This window comes from Typopeltis vanoorti, chromosome 13 (assembly GCF_054136105.1).
Source record: "Typopeltis vanoorti isolate ZY-2024b chromosome 13, IOZ_Tvanoo_1.0, whole genome shotgun sequence".
NCBI classification, from domain to species: Eukaryota; Metazoa; Arthropoda; class Arachnida; order Uropygi; family Thelyphonidae; genus Typopeltis; species Typopeltis vanoorti.
In genome coordinates, this window is record NC_143561.1 from 58,174,114 (window position 1) to 58,201,042 (window position 26,929).

General features: G+C 34.5%; 2 protein-coding genes across 4 annotated transcripts in view; one reads left to right on the forward strand and one right to left on the reverse strand.

The window, feature by feature from the left end:
- The window catches only part of LOC150100190 (chromobox protein homolog 5-like), a 112,479-nt gene that overhangs the window by 64,582 nt on the left and 20,968 nt on the right, over positions 1-26,929 (forward strand). For all 3 annotated transcript variants that reach the window (XM_090403294.1, XM_090403295.1, XM_090403296.1), the window contains exons 4-5: positions 2,400-2,497; positions 16,751-16,994. In XM_090403294.1, coding sequence (XP_090259420.1) covers positions 2,400-2,497; positions 16,751-16,934 — 282 coding nt within the window. In that variant the 3' untranslated portion in view covers positions 16,935-16,994. The remainder of the gene's footprint in view (positions 1-2,399; positions 2,498-16,750; positions 16,995-26,929) is intronic.
- Positions 20,675-26,929, reverse strand: part of LOC150100191 (major facilitator superfamily domain-containing protein 6-like) — a 57,572-nt gene continuing 51,317 nt past the window's right edge. The window contains exon 4 of the mRNA XM_090403292.1: positions 20,675-20,920. Within this exon, the coding sequence (XP_090259418.1) occupies positions 20,736-20,920 (185 nt within the window). The 3' untranslated portion in view covers positions 20,675-20,735. The remainder of the gene's footprint in view (positions 20,921-26,929) is intronic.

Sequence of the window (26,929 nt, forward strand, 5' to 3'; positions counted from 1 at the left end):
TGTCGAGGGCACAAGTTTCTCTGAGCCTTTTGATGACACATGTCCTTTGGGAGGTGATGTAAGCTTGAGGCAGCTGTGAATCTTGAATCTGTACCTCGATGGTTGCTGATTAATTGGTTGACCTCTAAGTAGTGGAGGAGTTTGGCTACTTTCTCCATTATTTTGGAATGGACTGAAGTGATGGTAATCAGTCAGCGGTTTTTTTTTTTTTTTTTTTTTTTTTTTTGAATAGGATGGATACAAGATTGGTTCCATGCTTTGAGATAAGTACCAGATATGTACTTTTTTACAGTAGATAGTAAACACAATGCAGGATGGGTGTTAACTCTGGACCCCAGTGTTTGAAAACAATTAGAGAGAGACCAGAAGATTTTAGTATCTAAGTTATTTAGTACTTTTCTGATTTCTTTGTATGAGATTACTGGCAATTACTTCTGCATCTTAGTTTGTTTGAATTTGTGCAGTCAAATGAAAGTTATGCTAGTCTTGAGAAAATTAACATTTGAAGAAAGGAAATAAAGAAGCTCTATCATTAAAAGAGTAATAGAGAGAACAAACTAATTTGAGAGAATGAGAAATTTTTAGCTAAAGAAGATAAAGATCAAAATCATTGCACATGGAAATGAGCATTATTAAAGTTGGAACTGAGGCATATATTTGTGAATAGGTCTAGAAGTTTTAATATACAACTGAGAGAGAAAGAGAGATGAACAGTTTTTCAGTCCAGTTCATTACCTAATGTGTCGAAAAGTTGGGGAACCTTTTCACATGATGTTGCAAATTTTTTTACTTGGTTAGGCCATAAATAAAGGTGCGAAGAAATTATATTCTTGGTTTCATCCTTTATCTAAGCATAAGCAAACAAAATTTGTGTGTGAACTAACTTCACGACTGGGCTACTTGTATATAGAGGCTAATGATTTCATATCGATTGCCTTAATATCCCATAATGCAATGCACATATCCTTACAGACATGTATAATGCTATGCTTTATGGGAAAGGACACTACCCAGGCTGGCTTTGACCTTTATTGAGATCTCATTAGTTGGAGTCAGACCCAGAAGTGATACCAAGGTTGAAGTAATGCAGAAGTCATATTTCCAAGTAGTTTAACAGTCAAATGAAAAGTCTTATTACTAAAATACTCTGGATTCTATATACAAGTAACTCAGTCATGGAGTTACTTCACGTGCAAACTTTGTTTGTTTATGCTTGGATAGAGGGATGAAACAAGAATATATTTTCTTGGCATCTTCAGTTTATATATATATATAAATTGCTTGCTATGTGCTCCTTTGTTATTGGTAATATTCTTACATTTAATGCAAAGTTTATAATGTAGTCTGGCAAGTTATGTATCACAACACATATACACTTAATGGCCAGTTCATTAAGTACAATAAACTTGCATACTAGTGAATAGTAGTTTATTTTAATGAGCTTCATTTTTTTTTTCTCTCTCTCTCTCTCTCAAGAATGGATTTTGTGAAAGCCAAAATCATTTTAGAAGACTTGGTTGGCCTGTGCAACTCATTTACATTCCACAGTTGTTGAAGATTAGAGTTTAGTAGAATCCTGTTACAGGTGGCTCATTCTTCTTCATTCCAAAGATGCTTAATTAAGGATTGAGTTCCTTAATGGGTGACAGAATAATGATATGGTTATCCTTATGCGTCTTGAACTGTTCTCAAAAGATAGATATAGTACATATGATATATAGCCTTGTGATATATATAGTACATATAGCAATAGCTTGAAAGTAACTATTACCTGATGGCTAATTCAAATCTGAAAACATAGCAAGACTCAGGTACTTAGGTCATGCTATGAACCAAAGGACATCAGTTCTATCTATTTTATGTAAATTATGCATAGAAAATGTTCTCCACTTTTAATTGGATCAGGTAAACATGATACAAAATTTTCTTGCCAGGAAAGTACTCTTATCCAGTTTTTACAGACTTAATATATTGCTGCAGTTGTCAAGACAATAACAATGGCAACAGGTGACTGAGCATGTGCCTTATGGGAGATTCCATGATAATTGTGAATACAGTATGTTGTTACATTTTAATATGGGAGATGGTGTCCAGTTACGATACTCAGTATATTTCTGCACAATGAACTAAATGTTCCAAGTGAACATATGTACACGTGACCTGAATTTTTTTGCTTCTGGTTACTAGAAATGTTTACATTATGGTTGAATTTGTCACTTATGGCTTACATCTGCAATCAGCAATCATGCTTGTTTAAGCAGTCATTCTTTCTGCATTTATTTAATATATTCCATCCAATTGTTTAATTTTTTTTTTTTCCTTCTGTTTGCTGGTTCTTGGTTTAATTTCTTTTTATTTCTTCATTTCTTGTATGCTGAAAATATTTTCAAAAATTTTAGGAATATGATAGTCTTCAAGCATTTGATCGTGGTCTTGAAACAGAGAAGATTATTGGTGCTGCTAATTTTAATGGTGAACTGTTGCTTCTGGTTAAATGGTAAGTATTTTTGATTTTTTTTATATATTGGCTTGAATAATATAAAGTATTAAGTGTTAACATAAGGATGTAAAAGTGATAAGCGTTTTTTGTTAGTTTTATGAGTTTATGATCTAATGTTGTTTAGAGTAACATTCCTCAACTTTTTCTCTTTTGAATGGGATAAGTTTTTGCAGCATATAATTTTTAACAGGTAATAAATTAATACATTTCATAAATTAAAATAACTCTCTCTGAATGTGAATTAATTAAAATAAAAATATTTTCTATAACACATGCAGTATATAATGCATTCACACCAAAAATATAAATCTGATGCTAGCAACACTTTGCATTTGGTATCAGTTAAGCTAGGTTTCAAAACTGAAAATTCAAAAAACAAAACTGAGATGAGACAACATATGAAGTTGCTTTGGTAAAGTGCCTTGCTTCAAGTTCCACAGTCCCATACTCAATAGAAATATATAGTCTTAAACCTGGTTCTTTTTCAAGTGTGTTAATGCATGGTGTTCTGTTGATTTTTTTTTTCTCCTTCTTAAACCTTTATATAGTTACAGAGATTAATTTACCTGCTTTTAACAGATATAGTCACACCAAGGAAAGAAATGCTTGTTTCAAGTTCAAAGAAGTCAAGTGCTGAATAAAGTTTTCAGGCCAGAACAGCTTGAAATATTTGTTTTTCCCTTTCACCATATTTAAGTGATCTAAGCTTAGCTTTGGTTGATTTTGTGATAGAGAATTGCCATGTTCCTTTCAAGGTACAGTTCTTCAACTCTAGATAGACTCAACTAGTATGATTTTTTTTTTCAGTACCTAGAAATAACAATTTGAATTCATTAATTAACAGAAGATGTGTGCTAAATAGGCAAGTCATAAAGAATCTTGGCACACAATAAATAACGGAAAAAACTCAAGTAGAAAGATTATTTATTAGTATAATTTTCGCCTGTGTGTCACAGGCATCTTCAGTACATTAAGCTCAAAATTAAACACTAACTGACAATTCCAAAAAGCACCACCTAAGTAGTTGGTGTAAGATAACTAAAAAGGTCAATAACTTTCCTTTAAAAAAAAAAAAAAAAAAAAAAAAAATTAATACAATAAAAAGTTAGGAAAGATTAGCTGATTTGTAAAGTACTATCTCCCATAAAGGGAATAGACGTAAGCCGTTAGGAGAATGAAGTAGAGTTTCACATGTTTCTTTATAAAGGCTTATATTTAAAGTATTCAATATAAGATTGGTGTTAATATAAAGGTCAACCTTTATATTAAAGGTATATCTTAACATATTACTTTAAACCTGAAAAGTCTGGACTTTCTGAACATGCCATCTTCACTAGACACAGAGTTCATTGGAGAAAGACAAGAGTTCTTCACAAAAGTCAGTTTCTCATGGAACGCCTTTATAAAGAAACATGTGAAACTCTACTTCATTCTCCTAACTTAAACAGATCCGACGGCTTACGTCTATCCCCTTTATGGGAGATAGTACTTTACAAATCAGCTAATCTTTCCTAACTTTTTTTTTTTAAGGTAAGTTATTGACCTTTTTAGTTATCTTACACCAGCTACTTAGGTGGCGCTTTTTGGAATTGTCAGTTAGTGTTTAATTTTGAGCTTAATGTACTGAAGATGCCTGTGACATATAGGCGAAAATTATACTAATAAATAATCTTTCTACGTGAGTTTTTTCCGTTATTTATTGTGTACCGATATGTCTACTCACGGTTTACCTCTTTTAAAACATAAAGAATCTTGTATACGTTTGGAGGGCATAAAAGGGATTTGAGTGGGAAAAACTTGAGTTCATAAAGTAATAAGCAATGCATGACTTGAGGTTGGCATGGTATAATAGCAAGTGTCAGTTTAAGAGAGGTATAATTACACTCAAGTTGTTGGCAGCTAAAAAATATCTTCAGAGAAAGTTTTGTGCTGTAATACCTTTTGAGGATATTTTCTTCTTCAATTTATTGTATAGACTTATAGTATGGCCACATTAGTTAACCTAGCAAGACATATATATAACACATAAATACACTTTCTCTTCTAATATTTTCAGAAAATGTTTATTACCAAATCCATATAATAATAACACTGTTTCTTCAGCCTTTCAAAAGGAAGTCATATAGTTAATCCTTAGAGGTCAACCTTTATATTAAAGGTATATCTTAACATATTACAAAGGGCTGCTTAGCCTTCTTAGTATTCAAGTGCTTTCTACTGTATCCAGAAGAATTTGTCATTTCCGGGGTTGAAAGACAGGCTTCTCTGTGGCTTATCAGAGCACTTGTACCTGTAGTTTATTCTACTGTAGCCAACATTTATTTTATGGTAAAATCCTATACGAGTCCATTCAGTATGTAGTACAATACATTAGTACTGCTGAAAGAGTTGAAGAGTGAAAAGCTTGTTAACATTGGATTCAAACCTGAGGAGAAGACTCTTTTAAAAGATAGCAGTAGAAATAATCAATAAAGAAAGAAAAATGTTTTCTGAATGCACTATGAAGGAGAGTTATTCCACCATGGAGTATTGAGTAACTGCTGCTTGTATGTTGAAAGATGTAGAGGAACATGGAAGAATGATTTAGTTCCTGTTTTGATGAATGGTGATCATGGAAATATATGTAAAAAGTGCAATCGGCAGAAACTGAATATGTGTGGAAGATAAAGTGAAATGCTAAGTGGTGGGTCATTAATCACCCTAATTACTCGGTTCTGTATTGAGTCAAGTATTTTTATGGAGTTCTTAGGGGCATCACCCCAAACATGAGAACATTATTCAATACCTGAATGGATTTGTGACTTGTGTAGAGTTAATAGCAATTCAGAGGAAAACTGACATCTTGGGCAAAAGAGAACTTAATATTTTGAATGCCAAGGTGATATTTATATTTTTATACTAAGAAAAGATTGGAGATTAATCTCAATTAGAGAAATTTCATCTTATCCAGAGATTTGAGTACTGTCAAAAGTAAGACTGGAAGAAAAGTTTTTGAAAAATATAACAAGATTAAACTTTACTACTACAAATTAAAATTTAACAAGTTTATTGGAATCCTATTGAAGAATGGTTGAGACCAGAACTTATGGTCATAGAAGTTATTGTGAAAGTTTGATTTGTGTAGTGCAAGATCGTTTACAAAATGAGAAAGAGGAGTGCACTCTGTCATTAACAAAACTAGATTTGATTTGCATTCAGCTGGAGAAGGATGTTAATAGAAAGAGTAGGTGAAAGAACAGCCTTGTACTCTAATGTTAATTGCAAAGTTTGAGGATAAGCATACATATCACACATAATGTGACCAAACAGAAAATTGGAAATCCTGTTGCAAAAGGCTCAGAGGAGAGACCGTATAATGGGAACTTTATAAGCCTTTGGCTGAACATGAAATGTTTTATAGCTATCAAGAGCAACCACTTGCTATTCTATTTTTCATGGCATTTGTCCAAAGATGGGTGACATAAGCAAGATCCTTATCAAAAGTGTGTCATGGAAATCTTAATTAGTAATGATGTGATCCATATAGGATATTGTTTATTAGTTGATAGGTTTCCAAGTAGTGAAAAAATTTTTACTTCAGAAGAATTAAACCATAGAAATTTAATGGTACTTTTACTGGTAAGATTTTTCATTCTTTGGAAAAGATTTGAATATAGGCTAATTTACAGTTGCAATAGGAGGCAAATAAATGGTGACATGGAACAGGAATCACCTGTTTCTGAGCAGAAACCTTCAGAACAGTCAGTGAAATATTGTAAGGATCAGGTGATGTTGGTGTCTGTCCATTTTGCACACAAAATCTTCAATACACACTCTTCTCTGGCTAAAAATCAAAAATTAGTGGATGTTTTTTGGTGTTTGGAATGGTAGGAGAATATATAGAAATCAGAGTAAGAACTGGAAAGAAGTTTTGGCCAATAGTTTTTACAAGGGACAGAAAGCATGGCTGCCATTTGGACTTCATGCAAGTTTCCTGCTTTTTTGCATAAGATTCAGCTTTGGGTGTACTGATAATCTGTAAGTATTTTGAACTTTACCCTTTAACGCACCAATTAAAAATCAAAAAAGCGGTCGTTTTTCTGCCAATTTTTTTATTCTTTATTTTCTTTATACACAAAAGAACATTAACAAATCTTTGAAAAAAAACACAAAAAATGTCTCTTTTTTGCAAAAAAAAGTTAACTAAACTGCATCTACTTTGCTAAACCGAGTTAGTAAACAGTCAGTACACATATCTTGTTTCTTTGCGAACCCTTTTATTTTGTTCATTCCTTTTTCTTGAGCAGAGAAACACTGGGGAGTTGAATTTTCTTTCTTTTCTGTTGGTGGTATGAAAGATGGAAAATGTCGTGCAGATAATCTCACTGGTGTTAGGATATTTGATGGATGTCCACTTCTTGAAATGCTTGTAGTTTTATATTTTTCAATGGAGAGTTCGATTACTTTGAGGCGAATCAAGTGAATCCATCTTACTGCTAGATTTTTGGTAAAGCACGAAAGTGTTCCGCAGTGCCAGGTCTAAGAGATGACAGAAAATCTTTTTATAATACTTCTTGCCTCTCTTTCTGGGTACAACATACGAAGACAGGTGTTGATCAATGTGATCAACACCACCCATGGTATGGTTATAATCCAACACAAGTTATGGTTTTTTTATTCTTCCTTTGTGTGTCTCTATATCTACCATTGATGTAGTGTGAATGGTAGAGATAAGGGAGATATCCTTCTTGTCCTTCCATTTCATTATACACACCTTCCCTCTCTGAAAACCAATTACCTCTCCAGTTTTAAATTTTTTATTCTTCAATTCACTGGGTACTTTTCATGATACGCGTAATTTTCCATAAACATCAGTCTTATTTATTATCAATAGATCTGCTAATTCAGGTGAGTTATAGAAATTGTCCATAGTCAAACAATAACCTTTATTCAATAAAGGTTTCATCACTACTTGCAAAGACATTAGAAGATTGCTAAAATCTCTGTCCAGAATAGTATTCTTGCCAGTATAGATTATAAAATTATAGACATATCCACTTTGTGATTCACATAATAAATGTGTTTTTATGCCGAATCTGGCCCTTTTGAGAGGAATGTATTGCACCCATCACAGACGACCTTTATAAAGCAATAAACTTTCGTCAATAGTCTCCAATTTCTCTGGTGTAATGAAATTGCCAAATTTTCTATTCAAATCTTCATAAATTGGCCAGATTTTGTTTAGTTTAGGGCGAGGGTGATTTGCTGGATCAAATTCATCATTATTTGAAAAATGTAGAAATTGTTTTATGGCCTCAAAGTGTTTCTTGCTCATACAATCCGGGAAAAATGGTGTATATAATAATGGATTTTTTGTCCAATAATGACTGTATTCTGGTTTTTTTTACTATACTTTGCAAAAGTATAACAGCCAAAAATACTCTGATTTCATTTGGATTTGTGTCATATCAAAAAGTATTTTCTTTACCATGGGTACAACTCCTCGCATATCTATTTGTTTCATCCACAACACGTTGAATCAATTGATCATCAAAAAAAAAAGCTCAAAGAAATTTAGGCAGTTATAATCGTGGACAAAAAATGTGCAAACGTGAACGAAATAGCTGATACACGCCATTGGCAACTTTTCTCGGCTGAAAGGAAATAGGCACAAAATTGTCTAGCATGTATATTCGGTTGTATTTATGTGTGAAACCAAAATTCACAGTCACACATATTAACTCGGGTGCATGGAAAAAATTCAGTTTCTTGGACCCGAGTTAACTTGGTTGAGTGCGTTAAGGGGTTAATATAAACAAAGGGAAGATAGATTTCAATAAAAGCCAGTTGTGATCTTGTTGATTCTTCTGTTGAGCAGTCTACATACTACTTGAAGAACTAATTCAAGAATTTAAAGTGAAATGGAAAATGAATTGTTTCAGCGATGTATTCATTGTATATGTTTCAGTTAGAAGACTGAACTCAATAACAGGGAAATGAGGCACTGAAGTCACAAAGATAATTCCACTTGGAATGCTTATGTCATTTCAGACAAAACCTGTGCTAGGTTATGGTCTGAATTGGCTTGATGATAATCAAAATTGATAGCATATTTTAAAAAAGTTCAGTAGTGAGAAAGAGATGAAGAGTGATTAGGGTATCTAGTATTTTGGTGAGATCATTAATATGAAATGTTTCAACACCTATACTTATTAAGGCTGCATATCTGTAAAAGGGAAGTTAATTGGGAACATTAAAATTATACTTTTTTTGGCTCACTGTAATATAGATTTGTAGAACATATCATTTCCAAGCACAAGATTCTCTGAAAACCTTGCAAGTCTTGCACAAAAGTAGATTCCTCATGGAAAGAATCATATAAAGAAAATTGCAGTGTTTTTCTACATTGCCCTAATCTTAATAGATCTGATGAATTCCATATATCTCCATTGTGAGAGAGTGCTTGTCTCAGTTAATAGATTTTTTTAGTACTTTAGTATAATCAGACCATGTTGCTCTGTTCAAACCCATGATCTACTGTTAAATTTATGTTTATATTGAGGATGCCATTGATACATGGGTAAATATTTTTTTAGTACATATTTGCTTCATGATACATTTTCTGGAACGATTGGAGAGTGGATATGTTATCCACTTAGCTATGGCTTCAAATCCCACTATATACATGGGTGTTTGATTGTATTTGTTAGGTAGTAGAATGAATTTCATTCCTAGTGTTAGACTACCACCTTGGTTATTGAAGATTTGAAATGGGAGGAAGTTCTATGGTCTCAGGGTTTCAGAATTATGAATGCTTAGTCCACTCACAGTGCATATGCTCACATACTATCAGTTTACAGCCTTTTGTCAGTAGGATTCACATTTAAAAAAAAAAAAAATTCTTTTTTTTTTTCTCTTTGCATCCTTTCTAAAACTTCCATAAATTTTTCTTAATTAAACCTTTAGGAATTCCATTACCTGAGTGCTAGTATTTTATCATAATCCAACTGATTTCAGAAACTACATTGCTTTGATTCTTGTCTGCATTGTATGGGGGGGGGATCAAAAGTTTTTAATTTGGTTTATTAATTCATACTCTACTTCAAATATTCAAACTATAATAAAGTATCTCTGTAACTGCAAACTTTCCTGGAAATCTGCAGATGACATGTGTTTTGTCTTCAAAAGCAATTAAGCATTTGTATATTATTAAGTGGACAGTTAATGTGGTCTGGATGGCAGAAATAAGAGAAATAATCCCCTGTTAACCCTAGATAAGATATTCAGATTTCATTAATGCAGCATACAGATTATGTTGTCATCCCAAATTATACTTGGTTATTGACTTGCTCAGTTTGTTTATGACTCCTTCTTAGCATAATGAACAAGTTAGGTTTAGTGTTCATTTATCATCTGTTTCAGGTCTTTCATCATCACATCCATCTGTTGTGTTTGTACAAATAAAATTGACAAGATTTTATTGTAAATTATAAAATATAGTTGTTAGGGGGTGCTTAAGGGTCAAAGCTGTATAACTGAGAGGAGACCTCCACATAGCCTTTAAAGGAATGCGGAGAACCGACCAGGGCTTCTGACATAATGTTCAATCCTCACCTTCTTGTGGTGCACCCTGTTGGCTATCTACTTTGATACTGAACGAACGAGGATGGGCTGGCAATTTGGGATTTAGCCGACCAAATTGTATTCTTATTGGTTAAACCAAAATAAAAATCATGATACAACATAACAAAATTTTATGGCGGCTGGGGCGTCGCCCGGTTAAACAAGGCCCCTCTTGTTTTCGCCAGGGAACCAGGGCGAACAGCGAAAAGTCAGCTACTGGAACAAATCTGAAAACAAACCCCAACTCAACATCACCTGAGTTAAGATCGGTACTATCAACGTAAGAAGCCTGAATGGCAAAGAAATGGAGCTAGCTGAGGAATTAGATAAGTACAGATCGACATAATAGGGGTGACTGAAACAAAAAAGACCAAAACTGGTGAGATCTTTCTGAGCAATAAATACAGAATGTTATATTCAGGCAATGACAAATAAGGAAAGGAAAAAGTAGCTATAGTATTCAACACAAAATACGAGGCTAATTTTCTTGAATGACAGTCAGTCTCAAGTAGAGTAATGTGGGCACATATGAGAATGGGGAACTGGACAATGAGACTTATTTGTGCCTATGGTCCCACAGAAGGTTCTACTAAGGTAGAAGTGGAGGAATTTTTTAATGCTTTAGAAAAAACAACTGACACAATGAAAAAGGAAAAGTTGGTCCTTGTTGGGGATCTAAATAGCAGAGTAGGAAATGATTGTGAGACATACAAAAATATTTTGGGAAAATTTGGAGAAAAGAGCAAAGCTAATAATAATGGCAAATATCTGTTGGATTTCTGCTCAGGACATGGACTGGTTATTACTAACACCATGTTCCAACATAAAAATGTGCACAAATTCACATGGAGAGAAGAGACAGTGATAAAAAAACACTGACCAGGCATGCAGTCAGGAATACATATCCATACTTGAAGTAGAAAAAGCCATTAAAGACTTGAAATGTGGAAAGGCAGCAGGAGTAGATGATATTCGACCAGAAATGCTGAAGTATGGTGGTATAAAAGTCTTACAGTGGCTGCACTGCATAGTTCAGAAAGCCTGGACAGAGGGACGAATTCCCGATGATTGGAGTAGAGCTCTCATAGTACCCATATATAAAAAGGGAAATAAAACTGAATGTGAGAATTACAGAGGTATTTCTCTACAGAGTGTTCCTGGCAAGATCTATGCAAGTATACTTGAGAAACGGTTGAGAAGAATTGTGGAAGAAAAGCTTGGTGAAGAACAAGCTGGATTCAGGCCAAATAGAGGCTGTCTGGATCAGATCTTCACTTTACGATAAATAGTCGAGAAAGCATGGGAATATAACAAAGATCTGTATTTAAGTTTTGTCGATTTGGAAAAGGCATATGACAAGGTGCCAAGAGAGAAGCTATTCAATACGCTGCAGTTATATGGTATCAATGGGGCATTATATCAAGCAATACTTAGTCTTTATTTGAGTTGTAAGTCAGCAGTTAGAATTGAAGGAAGTACAGGAAGATGGTTTAATGTTAAATCTGGTGTGAGACAAGGATGTACATTATCCCCTCTGTTATTCATTATCTATATGGATCACATTATGAAGGAAAGTGGTATTAAACCTGATATCAAAATTGGAGATGTTATCGTCGGCTCTTTGCTTTATGCGGATGATGTTATACTTCTAAATAAATCTGCTACAAGTCTGCAAGATTCTCTGACTAAATCGAATAGCTGTTGTAATAGATATGGTATGAATGTCAGCAATAAAAAGACAAAGACAATGAAAATAGGCAGAACCATTGAAAATGTCAACTGTGTTGTGAATGGGGAACCTGTGGAACAAGTAAAACATTTCAGCTACTTAGGCACGATTTTTACTGAAGATGGTAAATTAAATATAGAAATAGACAACAGAATCAGCAAAGCTAGTATGGTGGGAAGTCAATTGAATAAATTCATATATGGAATAAGAGAGAAATTAGTCAGAACCCTAAATTAGCTGTATACAAGACAGTGTTCAAACCAGTTTTAACTTATGGATCTGAGAGCTGGGTCAGAAGTAAAACACTTGACCAAAGACTAGAGACCGCAGATATGAGAGTCCTGAGAAAGATTAGAGGCATGAACAGATGGCATCAATGGCAATATCATATTAAAAATGAGGATATTAGGAAAGAACTTGACATTGTCAGCATCCAGGAATGCGTTAGCAGAGCTAATCTCGGGTGGTATGGGCACTTAAATAGAATGGAAGAGGAAAGATTAGTGAAACAAGTGTTCTCTGCCAGGTTGGCAGGAAAACGACCCAGAGGAAGACCAAGATATAGGTGGATTGATACGGTACAAAGTGCCTTAGACGATAGAAATATAAGATCTGATAATGTTGGAGTCTTGACAAGTAACAGACTGATTTGGAGGAAAATTGTAGATAGGAAGTTAGTAATGATGTAATTTTTTCATGTAGTACTGTCGTATCCTGTACACCCCTTGAGGGTACATGGCACGAATTTGATGATGATGATATAATTATATAAAATTGACAAGAAAAATAATATATAAAATATTAATTTTATAATTAAATAACTAAATAACAGAACTAATTCTCACCTGAATGAAGTGAGAATTAGTTCTGCCTATTCTTTATTCTGTCTCAAATTCCTGATCATTATCTAATCCTTGGTTCTCCAACAAGGCAATTCAAGAAGTGGGGGGGGGGGGGATCATGAGTGGCTAGTCAAAATTCCATCATACTCAGCTTACGTTGCAGCTCACAACAGCTACAAAAAAAAAAAAAAAAAAAAAAAATTCTGATTTTGAAATAGAAAAATGCCTTAAACTTTCTTTCTGTTCAAATAGTGGTCCAGTCTTCTGATTTCTTGCCCGGTGCCTTTGGGCACAACTTTTGCTCATTTATATTTTCATGGATCTCGCGTTCAGTTGGTTCTATAATATCATCACCCAAAGATGAGCTTGACCTACTGGCTTCATTCTTCTTCTTTGGTGCATCCATCCGAAAATTGGTAAATATAGCAGCACATCATGACATCCTGTCTTGTGATTTCCTTTTTATCTCTTCATAACTCTTAGCGCCAGTTAGCATCATTAAGTTATTTATATATGAAATTCTTGGTCTGCCTCGTGGCCTCTTTCCTTCTACAGTCCCCTCCATTATTTCTGTAATCAGTCCCCCATGCCTCAAATGGTGTCCAATTAGGCTTTTTCTTCTCTTATTGTTGTGGCTTCATTAATTTTTTTTCAAATCTTTTACTGATGACCGAAACACTGTACCTCTTCTCACCTATCCACCTTACCAAGAACTAGGTACTCCATGCCATGCTAGTCTTCTGGTCTTAATCACATCTCTCGCATGCTAAAAACTACTATCCAATTCCTTTCAAACCATAGAGAAGCCCTTAAATTATTTAATAAACATGTTTAACCAACGTCTAAGCCTTTCTACGAGAACATAGAGAAGATCGACACTAACTTCACCATTTAGAGATCCTGTCAGCTAATTACTGACTGCAATATGTATTTTGCCACTCCAAATCCAGAACTGATCTGCTAGCCCTCACCATCCACCTGCTGTGTCCTCAAAGGTTTAGAGAAACTCACCTGGTTACTTTCAGAATTTGATCAGGTCTGGTACAGAGGCCTCCTTAGCCAACAACCATCCTATGATCTACCTTTTACTCTATAAGATTGCTTGATGCTAAACAGGAGAAAGTAGTCCAGTTAATTGATGGCTGCTTTCTCTCACAGATCCTCCACTCCAGTTTTTTTCTCATAAGTGTTCAGTTTCTGCTCTTCCTCCATTTTCTTTCCCTCCCAAAACTGTAAGAACAAGAGCAGCTGCTGGTCAATATCTATTTACTATCCAGCTCCAAACTTACCAAACCAACTTCTCTTTCTCCCTCACCTCACTTACTCTTTCTTCACCAGACCATACTCAGAAAACACCTAAGCAGATTCCTTTCATCCATACATGCTACTATGTGTTATAGGTATTGCAACCTTTCCTGTGTGGATTAGATAAAAAGGTCTCAAGTGTCCTAAATAAGACTTTAAAGATTTTCTGGAAGGCTTTTCATCTGAAGGTGAGTCCGATGGTCTCCTATAGAGGCTGTAGTGTCCCCCCCCATCCCCCCAGAAAAAAAATTAATCAAATTTCTAACATGTATCCTCAAGGGATATAAAGGATATGATAGTACTACATGAAAAACTTACATCATTACTAACTTTCTATCTACAATTTTCCTCCAAATCTGTTACCTCTCAAGATTCCAACATTATCAGATCTTATATTTCTATCTTCTAGGGGCACTTCTTACTGTATCAATCCACCTATATCATGGTCTTCCTCTGGGTCTTTTTCCTGTCAAGCTGGCAGAGAACACTTATTTTGCTTCTTTCCTCTCTCATTCTAGTTAAGTGACCATACCACCTAAGATTAGCTCTGCTAATGCATCCTTGGATGCTAACAATGTTGAGCTCTTTCCTAATATCCTCATTTTTAATATGATATTGTTATTGATGACATCTGTTCATGCCCCTAATCTCTCTCAGGATTCTCATATCTGTGGTCTCTAATCTTTGGTCAAGTGTTTTATTTGTAACCCAACGCTCAGATCCATAAGTTAAAATTGGTTTGAATACTGTCTTATATACAACTAATTTAGTGTTTGGACTAATTTCTCTCTTATTCCATATAAATTTATTCAGTTGACCTACCAGCTTTGTTCATTCTGTTGTCTATTTCCATATTTAATTTACCATCTTCACTAAAAATCGTGCAAAGTAGCTGAAATGTTTTACTTTTTCTATAGGTTTTCCATTCACAATGCAGTTGATATTTTCAACATTTCTGCCAATTTTCATTGTCTTTGCCTTGTTATTGTTGACCTTCATACCATATCTATTACAACAGCTATTCAATTTAGTCAGGGAATCTTGCAGACTTGTACTAGATTTATTTAGAAGTATAACATCATCCGAATAAAGTAAAGAGTTGAGATTAACATCTCCAATTTTGATATCATGTTAAATACCACTATCCTTCATAATGTGATCCATATAGATAATGAATAACAAAGATAATGTACATCCTTGTTTGACACCAGATTTAACATTAAGTATTGCTTGATATAATACCCAATTGACACCATACAACTGTAGTGTTTTGAATAGCTTTTCTCTTGGCACCTTGTCATATGCCTTTTCCAGTTCTACTAAACTTAAATACAGATCTTTGTTATATTCCCATGATTTCTCAACTGTTTTTTGTAAAGGGAAAATTTGTTCCTGACAGCCTCTATTTGGCCTGAATCCAGCTTGTTCTTCACCAGGCTTCCCTTCCACAATCCTTCTCAACTGTTTCTCAAGTATACTTGCATAAATCTTACCAGGAACACTCTGTAGAGAAATACCTCTGTAATTCTCACATTCAGTTTTATTTCCCTTTTTATATATGGGTACTATGAGAGTTCTACTCCAATCATCTGGAATTCATCCTTCTATTCCAGACCTAATGTACTATGCACTGCAGCTACTGCAAGACCTATACCTCCATACTTGAGCATTTCTGGTCGAGTATCATCTACTCCAGCTGCCTTTCCACATTTCAGGTTTTTGATGGCTTTTTCTAATTCACATATGGAAATGTATTCCTGATTGCATGCCTGGTCAGTGTTTTTTTTACCACTGTACTGTCACTGATTGTTTCATTTAGCAATGTTTCGAAGTAATTACCCAATGCATCAAGGATATATTTTTCTTCAGTTATCATGTCACCTTTGTCATCTCTAATTCTTTTATAGCACTCTTTCCTCCATTTCTGAGTTTCTTCAACAACCTGCACAATATCTTGCCACCTTCTTGATATTTATTTTCTTATTAAAGTCTTCCCATGACTTGTTTAGCTAGTTTTTCAGACATTGTTTAACTTTCTTACATTTGTCTCTGTATTCTCTAAGAGCACAAGCTGTCTTATTTGCCAGGAACTTTTGATATGCTTTCTTCTTTTCCTTTGCTGCTTTTTTGACTTCCTGTGTCCACCATGGAGTTCTGATTTTTCTATCCTTGCAGGCAACCCTACCACACACCTCTCTGGCTGAATCATTCAATGTTTTCTTTAGGGTTTGCCAATAAATCGCAAGGTTTGGTTCATGTTCTCAAAGTCAGTCTAATTTTTTCTTGAATAATGTTTTGTGTATTTTAGTAAAAAAAACTTTCTGGAGAGATGCATATTATATCTGCATGTAATCAGTAGATATAATGCATTAATCTGGTCTCATGGTCTTAATTCCAACCATCCCACATTTTCTGACTCTTCTTGAACTCACTTATTTTAGTATAGCATTTGATAATTGGTTCTACTCAGTTGCATGAAACCATTTGGCATGTATTAGAAATGTATAGCCACCTTCATCCTCACCAAGAAAATTAGTAGTAATAATGTGTTATGAATGTAATATAATTTTGCTGTCTTATATTAACCTGTAAATTTTAGGTGTACATTATAGTATGAATAAATTATTTGTAACATCTGATTTGAATATTAAATTTCTTTCATGCTTATCTTCCTATTTTTCATATTCAGCACAACTTTATTTGCTTTGTCAGTTGTCACATTATTCATTGCAGTAGTATTTTAAACCTATACTGTTTTATTTTTTTGTATAGGAAAGGTGTTGATGAAGCTGATCTTGTACCTGCAAAAATTGCAAATATCAAATGCCCACAAACTGTTATTCAGTTCTATGAAGAAAGACTTGTATGGCTTAACAAATCAAGTAGTGATGAAGAAGTAAAACTAGAGGAAGAGTCCAATAAGAAGAGTCTTTCAGCAGATTCTTCTGATGATTAGAGATCTTTATAAAGAAAATAAAAGAAAAAAATTTGTTGCCTGAAATCCTATAATAATTAGGTAAATTATGTATTTCTAGTGATACAGTATATTATATATCTTTTGTAGTCTTAGTTTTATTTTTTCCTACTTCAGAGAGTTTTTTCCCCCCCTTCATATGATATACATACTGCAAAACTATTCATACTATTCACATGATTACACTAGTGGTTACAGACAAAATTAGTTTGTCTAAACCTAATTTATACTAAGAGTATTAATTCAAGATAAACAATTTCTGCTATGGTCAGATCATCTATAATGAATACATAACAACTAAGAAAGCAGTTTATTATACTGTGTGTGTGTCAGAAAGGTGTATAAACAAGGGAAAAGTTTATTTTTAAGCAATATGTTAGTTACATTTCAAATAATAATAATATTATTTTGGTTACCTCCATGGAGTCAACAGACTTATTCTGGGAGGCCCACTCAACATGCAATGAGCGTTGAAGTTTTTTACATTACTTACATTCACAATGCACTCTGGCAGTGCATTTCACTTAATAACTCTTCACACTCTTCTTCACCAGATCTTTATACAACTTCTGATGATGGCCTCTCATTCTTTCCATCTTGACATCTACTCTTTTTATAATTCCATCTGTATTAATCTGATAGAATCCCTTAACTAACTTGAAGGTCTCTAGCATATCTCTTATTTTCCTTCTATCCACCCTCTGTAATCCACATTCTCTCAACTACTCTTCATACCCAACATTCCAGAGTCCTAATATCACTTTGGTTGTTCATCTTTGGACTCTCTAGTGTTTCCACATCAAGTTTGCAAACTAGGTAACCAAATCTGAGCACAATAGTTCATATGTGGTCTGACCAATGCCTTATAGACACCACCACCTCCTTATCCTTACGTGTCAATGTACTTTTTATCATAGCACCAATACGATGTCTTTGCAACACTTGATGTGTCCTTATAACTTCTGTCTGCTGATCCCCAGTCTACCATCACTCCAACTTCCTGAAGTACAGCTCCACCAATACAGTATGTAGCCTTATGTCTCTGTATCTCAAAGTATAACACCTTGCATTTATTAAGATTAAAACTACTCATTTGCCCAAGCAAAAGTATTCAAATCTTTCTGTAGAGAATTAATATCAGCACTACTCCTAATAATTCTACCTAGCTTTGCATCATTGGCAAACATTTGAAGATCCCAGTCAATCCACATTAAACTCCATTAACAAACAGGTTAAACAGTGAGGGCCCAAGAGCATATCCCTGAGGCACTTTGCTGGTTACTTTCCTTTCTGAGACACTGCTCGATCATACACAACTTTCTGATATCTTTCAGAAAGCAATCTTCAATCCATCTAACCAATCTGTCATGTGGTAATCTATCAAATACCTTTTGCAAACTCCAAGAAAATCACTGTATATGAATCTCCCTTATCAAATGCATTCATCGTCATATAAAAAGTAAGCAGATTGCTAAAACAAGATCTCCCCCTTTAAAAACCCATGCTGACCATCATAGAGAATCTTACGTCCATTTAACCAATTCTTCAAACACTTTGATTAAAATTGCAGATATACAGACTGGTCTATAATTCGAAATGTCTATTCTTGAACCATGCTTGTGGAGGGGCATTATTTTTGCCTTCTTTCCACTCCTTAGGAACCTTCCTCACTGCAGGTCAAGGGCATGGTGACTCTTTCGCACAGTCTTTAAAAATATGTGGTGATATGTTATCCATTCCCACAACCTTAACATCTAAGCTGAGCAACACTTGATACACATTTGATTCTTTTACCTTTAATTCTTCTAATCCTTGCCTTCCTTCTACATGTTGCACATCATTATTCACATGACTGTGATATACACTGATGAAGTGTTTGTTAAATAATTCCACTATATCGTTTGCAATGGTTACTCTGCTTCCGTAATTATCCACCAGCATCACCCTGTCATAATTATTGCTAGCTTTTGCTTGCCACATAGCAGAAAAATTCCCTTCAGTCAGCTTTGTCCTGACTGGCCAATCTCCTTTCATATTGTGCTTTTTCTTTTTTAATTAAGCTTGTTGCTTTTCTGGCCTGCAGTTTATATTCTTCATGCATCTGTTTGCTGCAAACTGTCTTGTACTTTCATAACTTCCTTTATAACACTACTTGCTTGATTTCACTGATCATCCATCTCACTCCTACTCTATTATTTGCTTAACTCTTGGTATGAAGTTATGCATTGCTTGTGCTAGATAATACCTTATCATTTTCCATGTACTGTCAACATCTGTACACAATTCATCAACCCTGATGCTAGTTGACTAGAGAGCTTTTCATAATCATCCACCTTATAGTTCCACATTACAAACCTTGTTAACAACTTTTTCCTGTTTGACTACCTTCCAAAACAATACTTCTGGATTACTTTCGCCAACAGGTGGCAGTGTTGATACCTCATTCACAACCACATCTTGTAAGGATATCATTAAATTTAACACCAATAAACCTCATGTAGCTTCATTACATGCTGCTTTATCTCTCAGAAACTCAAATTCACTCTCCTTGTCACCATACACTCTTCTTTTCAATCCACATTCCTATAATTAAAATCTCCCATTAGAATCATCTTCCTTTTTACTTGCCCAACTAATTTGTCTAAACATTTCACAATCAGTACTCTCCACGTTTCTTGGCCTATAACAGCATCGTATCAGATATACTTCTCTATCGATCTCAACTTCACACCAAACAGCTTCAAAATCTTCATACATACTGCTATTTTCCGCTTTCACTCTTCAAGGATATAATTCCTCTGCTATCATTAACAGTACTCTCTTCATCTTTTCTTTTAGGAAAATTCTATATCGTACCATTTCTAGTCCTGACAGTATATCATTCTCCATCAACCAAGTTTCGCTTATTCCAATTTCTTTGGGCATACTGATTCGATTAATGATACAAACTCAAACCCTTCATTTCTGTTACTTTGTACTATTAGTATATAAGCATAACAATTCTTCACTCTTTGAGGCCATCCCATCAACACAATCACTCTGTACTCTCTCTCTCTGCTATAGTACACCTCTGTTTGTTCTGACCATCCCTGATCGTGACTGATTTTCGTTCACAATCTTATCATCGTTGCTCTGCCCTGGTATAATCACTTCCTCACCTTTGTATCCTCCCTCTTCCTGTTCTTCCACAATCTGCTTTTCAACCTCTGACTCTTAGAGGTACTAATTTCATATAAACCTTGTGTACTCTTAGTAAATGACAATCGCCCAAATCTCCAACACCAAACCCATTCAGATGTATTCAACCATTGAACCAATTTAATTTCCCATCAGATTCATTCCATACATTCAGAAATTGAACACTTTGCTTGACACAATTCAGCCATATTACTTCATTAGGAATCATATCCTAAGAATGATATTGTAACTTTAGTCTGAGTATCTACTGGTATAAATATTTAATAGGCATTTAATGGTAGTCATTATGTTGCCATTTAAAGCAGTGTATAATACATAATGCTTTTCTGTAATAATGAGGTACTGTTTCCACATTTTTACGTTAGGTTATTGAAGTTTATAGCCCCCCCACACACACAAATGCTATAAACTTTGTGGAGCAATTTTTTTTAAAAGAATTTGGTGTTATGTTAATAAATATAATAACAAAACATATCTAAAAAGCATACAATTTCATGACTGATTTTATTTCATGAAGTCGGAACTAAAAAAATATTTCTTGATTAGAGAATTAATTGTAAAATATCAAAATGGAATTATTACATTTTAAGCAGTTATTTTTGTAGGTGATACATTGTAAGTCTTCTGATTTCGATGATAATATACCAGAGTTTGCAGAATGCCATTAAGAACTGTACAGACAGCACTTAAAATACCAGCAATTAAAAATGTAGAATGACCACCATATCTGTCAAATCCAATGCCACCTAGTAGACTGCCAACAGCAAGACCTAAATGAGAGAAAAGTATGCTTGTTATGGATGGCATCTTTCAATTGTTTCAGATTGATAATAGATGTAAACTTATCAAATTCTTGTCTTTATAAAATGTTACCTTAGTTGAATAAACATTTAATTAATTTTAATTACCAAGGGTTAAATGACATCCAATCCCTTGCTTTGATATTGGAATCATGCAGAACCTAATGCAACATCAGACACATACATAACAGCTTGTCCAAGGTTGTAAGTAACAACAAAGCTACATAGTTACAATGCATGTTTGCTGCATTAACAAATATTAATTTATTAATCACATTAACAGATATTTCTTTTTACATCTTGTAAAACATCATTGTGGGTTTAAAGAATAATAAGAAATTTGAATACAAAAAAAAAAAAAAAATGTATGATATACAGTGGAACCTTTAGATATGTATTCACCTAGTGGTTAGGATAACATATTGTTGGGATGTGTTTGTGTGTGTGAAAAACATTAATACAGTTGATAACAATTATGTATTCACCTAGTGGTTAGGATAACATATTGTTGGGATGTGTTTGTGTGTGTGAAAAACATTAATACAGTTGATAACAATTTCTTAAACTTTTGGAATTAAAAGGCAGTCATTATGATTCTGGTCTAATAAGGTTTTCTTTGAATGCAATGTCCAAATTTATGATTACAGTTATGTAATCATAAATTTGGTATTATCCCATTGGATTCTTTGGTAGTGTTGTCAATACTGTGTGCAGCTATGGGTTGGAGGTTTGATAAGCTTGAATGTGGCTGTTCTGAAATAAGTTTAATTGATGTTGTTGACTGACAAGCTTTTTAACTGACTCATTTGATCAAAAGTAGACAGTTTGTAGAAACATGGAACTTGGTAAACAACATGTAGCAGCAGAGGTGACAGTTTATTTTAGAATTCGTGTGTACAAAAATAGAAAGGCAACCATTACATTTTAGGTTAGGCTAATGCAGTAGTGCTTCAGCACTTTCTTTGAATAAATATTCAAATTTAAAATTACAGTTATGCAGTGGTTGGTATTATCCCAGTGGATCCTGTAGATAGTGTTAATTCCATATTGAATTAACACTAGCTACAGTGTTAATTCAATATTGAATTAACACTGTAGCTAATTCAATATCAATATTAAATTATTAGCTTGAATAATTAGTTTTTGTATTCTGAAATACCCACGACCAAAATAAGACAAGCTGCAGGAACATTCAGTTTGGTACACTACGAAGCAGCAAAAGTTGGCAATTTATCTTTTCGAGAAGCTAAGAGATTTTGGATTTGGTTGATGGCTTGAGGTTGGAATTACTTCAAGATTTTTGGTACAGACTCAGAAATAGCTCAAATTGTCATACTGACATTGTATGATCATCATCATCAAATTCCTGACATGTAATCTCAAGGGGTGTACAGGATATGATAGTACTACATGAAAAAAGTTACATCATTACTAACTTCCTATCTACAATTTTCCTCCAAATCAGTCTGTTACTTGTCAAGACTCCAACATTATCAGATCTTATATTTCTATCGTCTAAGGCACTTTGTACCGTATCAATCCACCTATATCTTGGTCTTCCTCTGGATCGTTTTCCTGCCAACCTGGCAGAGAACACTTGTTTTGCTAATCTTTCTTCGCCCATTCTGTTTAAGTGACCATACCACCTGAGATTAGTTCTGCTAACACATTCCTGGATACTGACAATGTCAAGTTCCTTCCTAATATCCTCGTTTTTAATATGATATTGCCATTGATGCCATCTGTTCACGCCTCTAATCTCTCTCAGGACTCTAATATTTGCGTTCTCTAGTCTTTGGTCAAGTGTTTTAATTCTGACCCAGCTCTCAGATCGATAAGTTAAAACTGGTTTGCACACTGTCTTGTACACAGCTAATTTAGTGTTCTGACTAATTTCTCTCTTATTCCATATGAATTTATTCAATTGACTTCCCACCAATTAAATATGGAAATAGACAACAGAATCAGCTTTGCTGATTCTGTTGTCTATTTCTATATTTAATTTAACATCTTCACTAAAAATCGTACCTAAGTAGCTGAAATGTTTTACTTGTTCTATAAGTTCTCCATTCACAACACAGTTGACATTTTCAATGATTCTGCCTATTTTCATTGTCTTTGTCTTTTTATTGCTGACCTTCATACCATATCTATTACAACAGCTATTCAATTTAGTCAGAGAATCTTGCAGGCTTGTAGCGGATTTATTTAGAAGTATAACATCATCTGCATAAAGCAAAGAGCTGACATTAACATCTCCAATTTTGATATCATGTTTAATTCCACTTTCCTTCATAATGTCATCCATATAGATAATGAATAACAGAAGGGATAATGTACATCCTTGTTTCACACCAGATTTAACATTAAACCATCTTCCTGTACTTCCTTCAATTCTAACTGCTGACTTACAACTCAAATAAAGACTAAGTATTGCTTGATATAATGCCCCGTTGACACCATATAACTGCAGCGTATTGAATAGCTTCTCTCTCTCTCTCGGCACCTTGTCATTTTCCTTTTCCAAATCGACAAAACTTAAATACAGATCTTTGTTATATTCCCATGCTTTCTCGACTATTTGTCGTAAAGTGAAGATCTGATCCTGACAGCCTCTATTTGGCCTCAATCCAGCTTGTTCTTCACCCAGCTTTTTTTCCACAATTCTTCTGAACCGTTTCTCAAGTATACTTGCATAGATCTTGCCAGGAACACTCAGTAGGGAAATACCTCTGTAATTCTCACATTCAGTTTTATTTCCCTTTTTATATATGGGTACTATGAGAGCCCTACTCCAATCATTGGGAATTTGTTCCTCTGTCCAGGCTTTCTGAAATATGCAGTGCAGCTAGTGTAAGACTCTTATACCACCATACTTCAGCATTTCTGGTCAAATATCATCTACTCCTGCTGCCTTTCCACATTTCAAGCCTTGGATGGCTTTTTCTACTTCAAGTATGGATATGTATTCTTGACTGCATTCCTGGTCCGTGTTTTTTACCAGTGTGCTGTCATTACTGCTTGTTTCATTTAGCAGTTTTTCAAAGTAATTACTCCATACTTCAAGGATATCTTTTTCTACCATTTTCATGTCACCTTTATCATCTCTAACTCCTTTTACAGCACTCTTTCCTCCATTCCTAAACTTCTTCAACAACCTCCAGAATATTTTGCCACCTTCTTGATATTTATTTTCTATATTCTTGCCAAAGTCCTCCCATGACTTTTGTTTAGCTAGTTTACAGTGTTTACATACTTGCATTTGTCTCTATATTCTCTAAGAGCACAAGCTGACTTATTTGACAGGAACTTTTGATATACTTTCTTCTTTTCCTTCACTGTGTCCACCAGGGGGTTCTGATTTTTTTATCCTTGCAGACAACCTCACCACATGCCTCTCTGGCAGAATCAATCAATGTTTTCTTCAGCATTTGCCACTGAATCTCCAAGGTTTGATTCCTGTTCTCAAAGTCTACAGTTCACATCTGAGAGCTGCTCAACTTTTATTCCCTTTAAAACTTTCTTAAATGTTATTCTTTTCAATATGAAATTCAATTTTATCCTGCTCAAGACTAAATAGTGATCACTTCCAATTTCAAATTCTCTGTACACCCTGGTGTCCTACACCAGGGAGAAAACATCACTATCAACAGTACATAGTCAATGAGACTTTTCTTATTCCTAGCATCTTCTCTCCATGTGAATTTGTGCACATTTTTATGTTGGAACATGGTGTTATAATAACCAGTCCATGTCTTGAGCAGAAATCCAACAGATATTTGCCATTATTATTAGCTTTGCTCTTTTCTCGAAATTTTCCCAAAATATTTTTGTGTGTCTCACAATCATTTCCTACTCTGCTATTTAGATCCCCAACAAGAACCAACTTTTCCTTTTTCATTGTGTCAGTTTTTTTTTCTAAAGCCTCAAAAAATTCCTCCACTTCTACCTTAGTAGAACCTTCTGTGGGACCATAGGCACAAATAAGTCTCATTGTCCAGTTCCCCTTTCTCATATTTGTCCACATTACTCTCTTGAGACTGACTGCCATTCAAGAAGATTAGCCTCGTATTTTGTGTTGAATACTATGGCTACTTTTTCCTTTCCTTATTTGTCATTGCCTGAATATAACATTTTGTATTTATTGCTCAGAAAGATCTCGCCAGTTTTTGTCTTTTTTGTTTCAGTCACCCCTATTATGTCGATCTAGTGTTTATCTAATTCTTTAGCTAGCTCCATTTCTTTGCCATTCAGGATTCTTATGTTGATAGTACCGATCTTTAACTCTGGTGATGTTGAGTTGGGGTTTGTTTTCAGATTTGTTCCAGTAGCTGACTTTTCGCTGTTCGCCCTGGTTCCCTGGCGAAACAACAGGGAGGCCTTGTTTAACCAGGCGATGCCCCAGCCGCCATGAAATTTTGTCATGTTGTACCATCATTTTTTATTTTGGTTTAACCAATAAGAATACAATTTGGTCGGTTAAATCCCAAATTGCCAGCCTATCCTCATTCGTTCAGTATCCAAGTAGATACCCAACAGGGTGCACCACGAGGAGGTGAGGATTGGACATTAGGTCAGAAGCCCTGGTCGGTTCTCCGCATTCCTTTAAACACTATGTGGAGGTCTCCTCTCCATTATACAGCTTTGACCCTTGTATGATGTAGTCATTAAATTAATAATATGGAAATATTTAGGTATATATTTATGGAACAGACCTATTATATCATATATCTGCTCTTTAAATATTCATCTTTCCAAAATTACCTCTTTGTCAAATAGAAAAAAATAACATTTAATAACAAACTATAAACTGGAAGAAAACTCACATCTATGGAATGTCAGATACAAGGAGAGATTGAGGGAATTCAACTTATAGAGCCTTGTGAATAGAAGAGTGGATATGATTGAGGTATATAAGTTGATGAGGGGTTGTTACCAGCTTAATGTGGAAGAAATTTTTCATAGTTGAGGGAGGCAAGAGTTGAACTAGAGGCCATCTGTGGAAGCTGTATGAGGGAAGTGAGAAATGGGTTCTTTGCATTGCGAGTGATTAGTGAGTGGAATGCATTTCCTGAATGTGTGGTGGGAAATTGTGAGTGGTTTTAAGGCACAGTTCAATGATCTTTTTGCATGAGGGAGTATGGACCTCCTGTGATGAGTCCTTTGACTCCATGGAAGTCCGATGTTAATAATAAAACTTATTTAGTTGTAGACTTTTTGCCTAAGTTTCATAGGCATTTTTAGTACAGAATTACAAAACTGCAATCAAACAATAACTGACATTTCTAAAAGACTCTTCATGAGTTGCTAATGTAAGATAACTAAACAGTCAATAATTTCCTAATTAAACTTGTATATAATTTAGTACTTTTTAATTTGCTAAACTTTCCTATCTCCCATAAGGGGGATAGATGTAATCCATCAGATTTATTTAAATTAGGACAAGGGAGTAATCTTTCACACATTTCTTTATAAAGATATCCTATGAGGAAACAACTCTTATGAAGAACTTGTTTTGTTCCAGTGACTGAACTTGCTGATCATGCAGATAGCACGATCAGCAAGGATAAGCTTCTGCCTCTAGGTTTTCCAGGCATTTACCAGTTTCTTTACTCTTGTGGCTCATCTTATTTTGGACAAACTGGAAGATCTGCTTTTAGTTATCTAGAAGAACATAAGTCTTATATTAAATATCATGATCCTCGAATAGTCCGTACTTGCTAAGCATGCTATCTGTACTAAACAGCCACTGGAACAAGTCGAACCCTTATAATCCTTTATCTCCCATAAAGGGGGATAGATGGACTACATCGATCCCCCTTTATGGGAGATAGTACTTTTTAAATATGCTAATCTTTCTTAACATTGTGTGTGTGTGTGTGTGTGTCTTACATTAGCTACTAAGGTGTTGCATTTTAGAATTGTCTGTTATCGTTTAATTTCCACTCTGTAATTCAGTACTGAAGATGCCTATGAAAC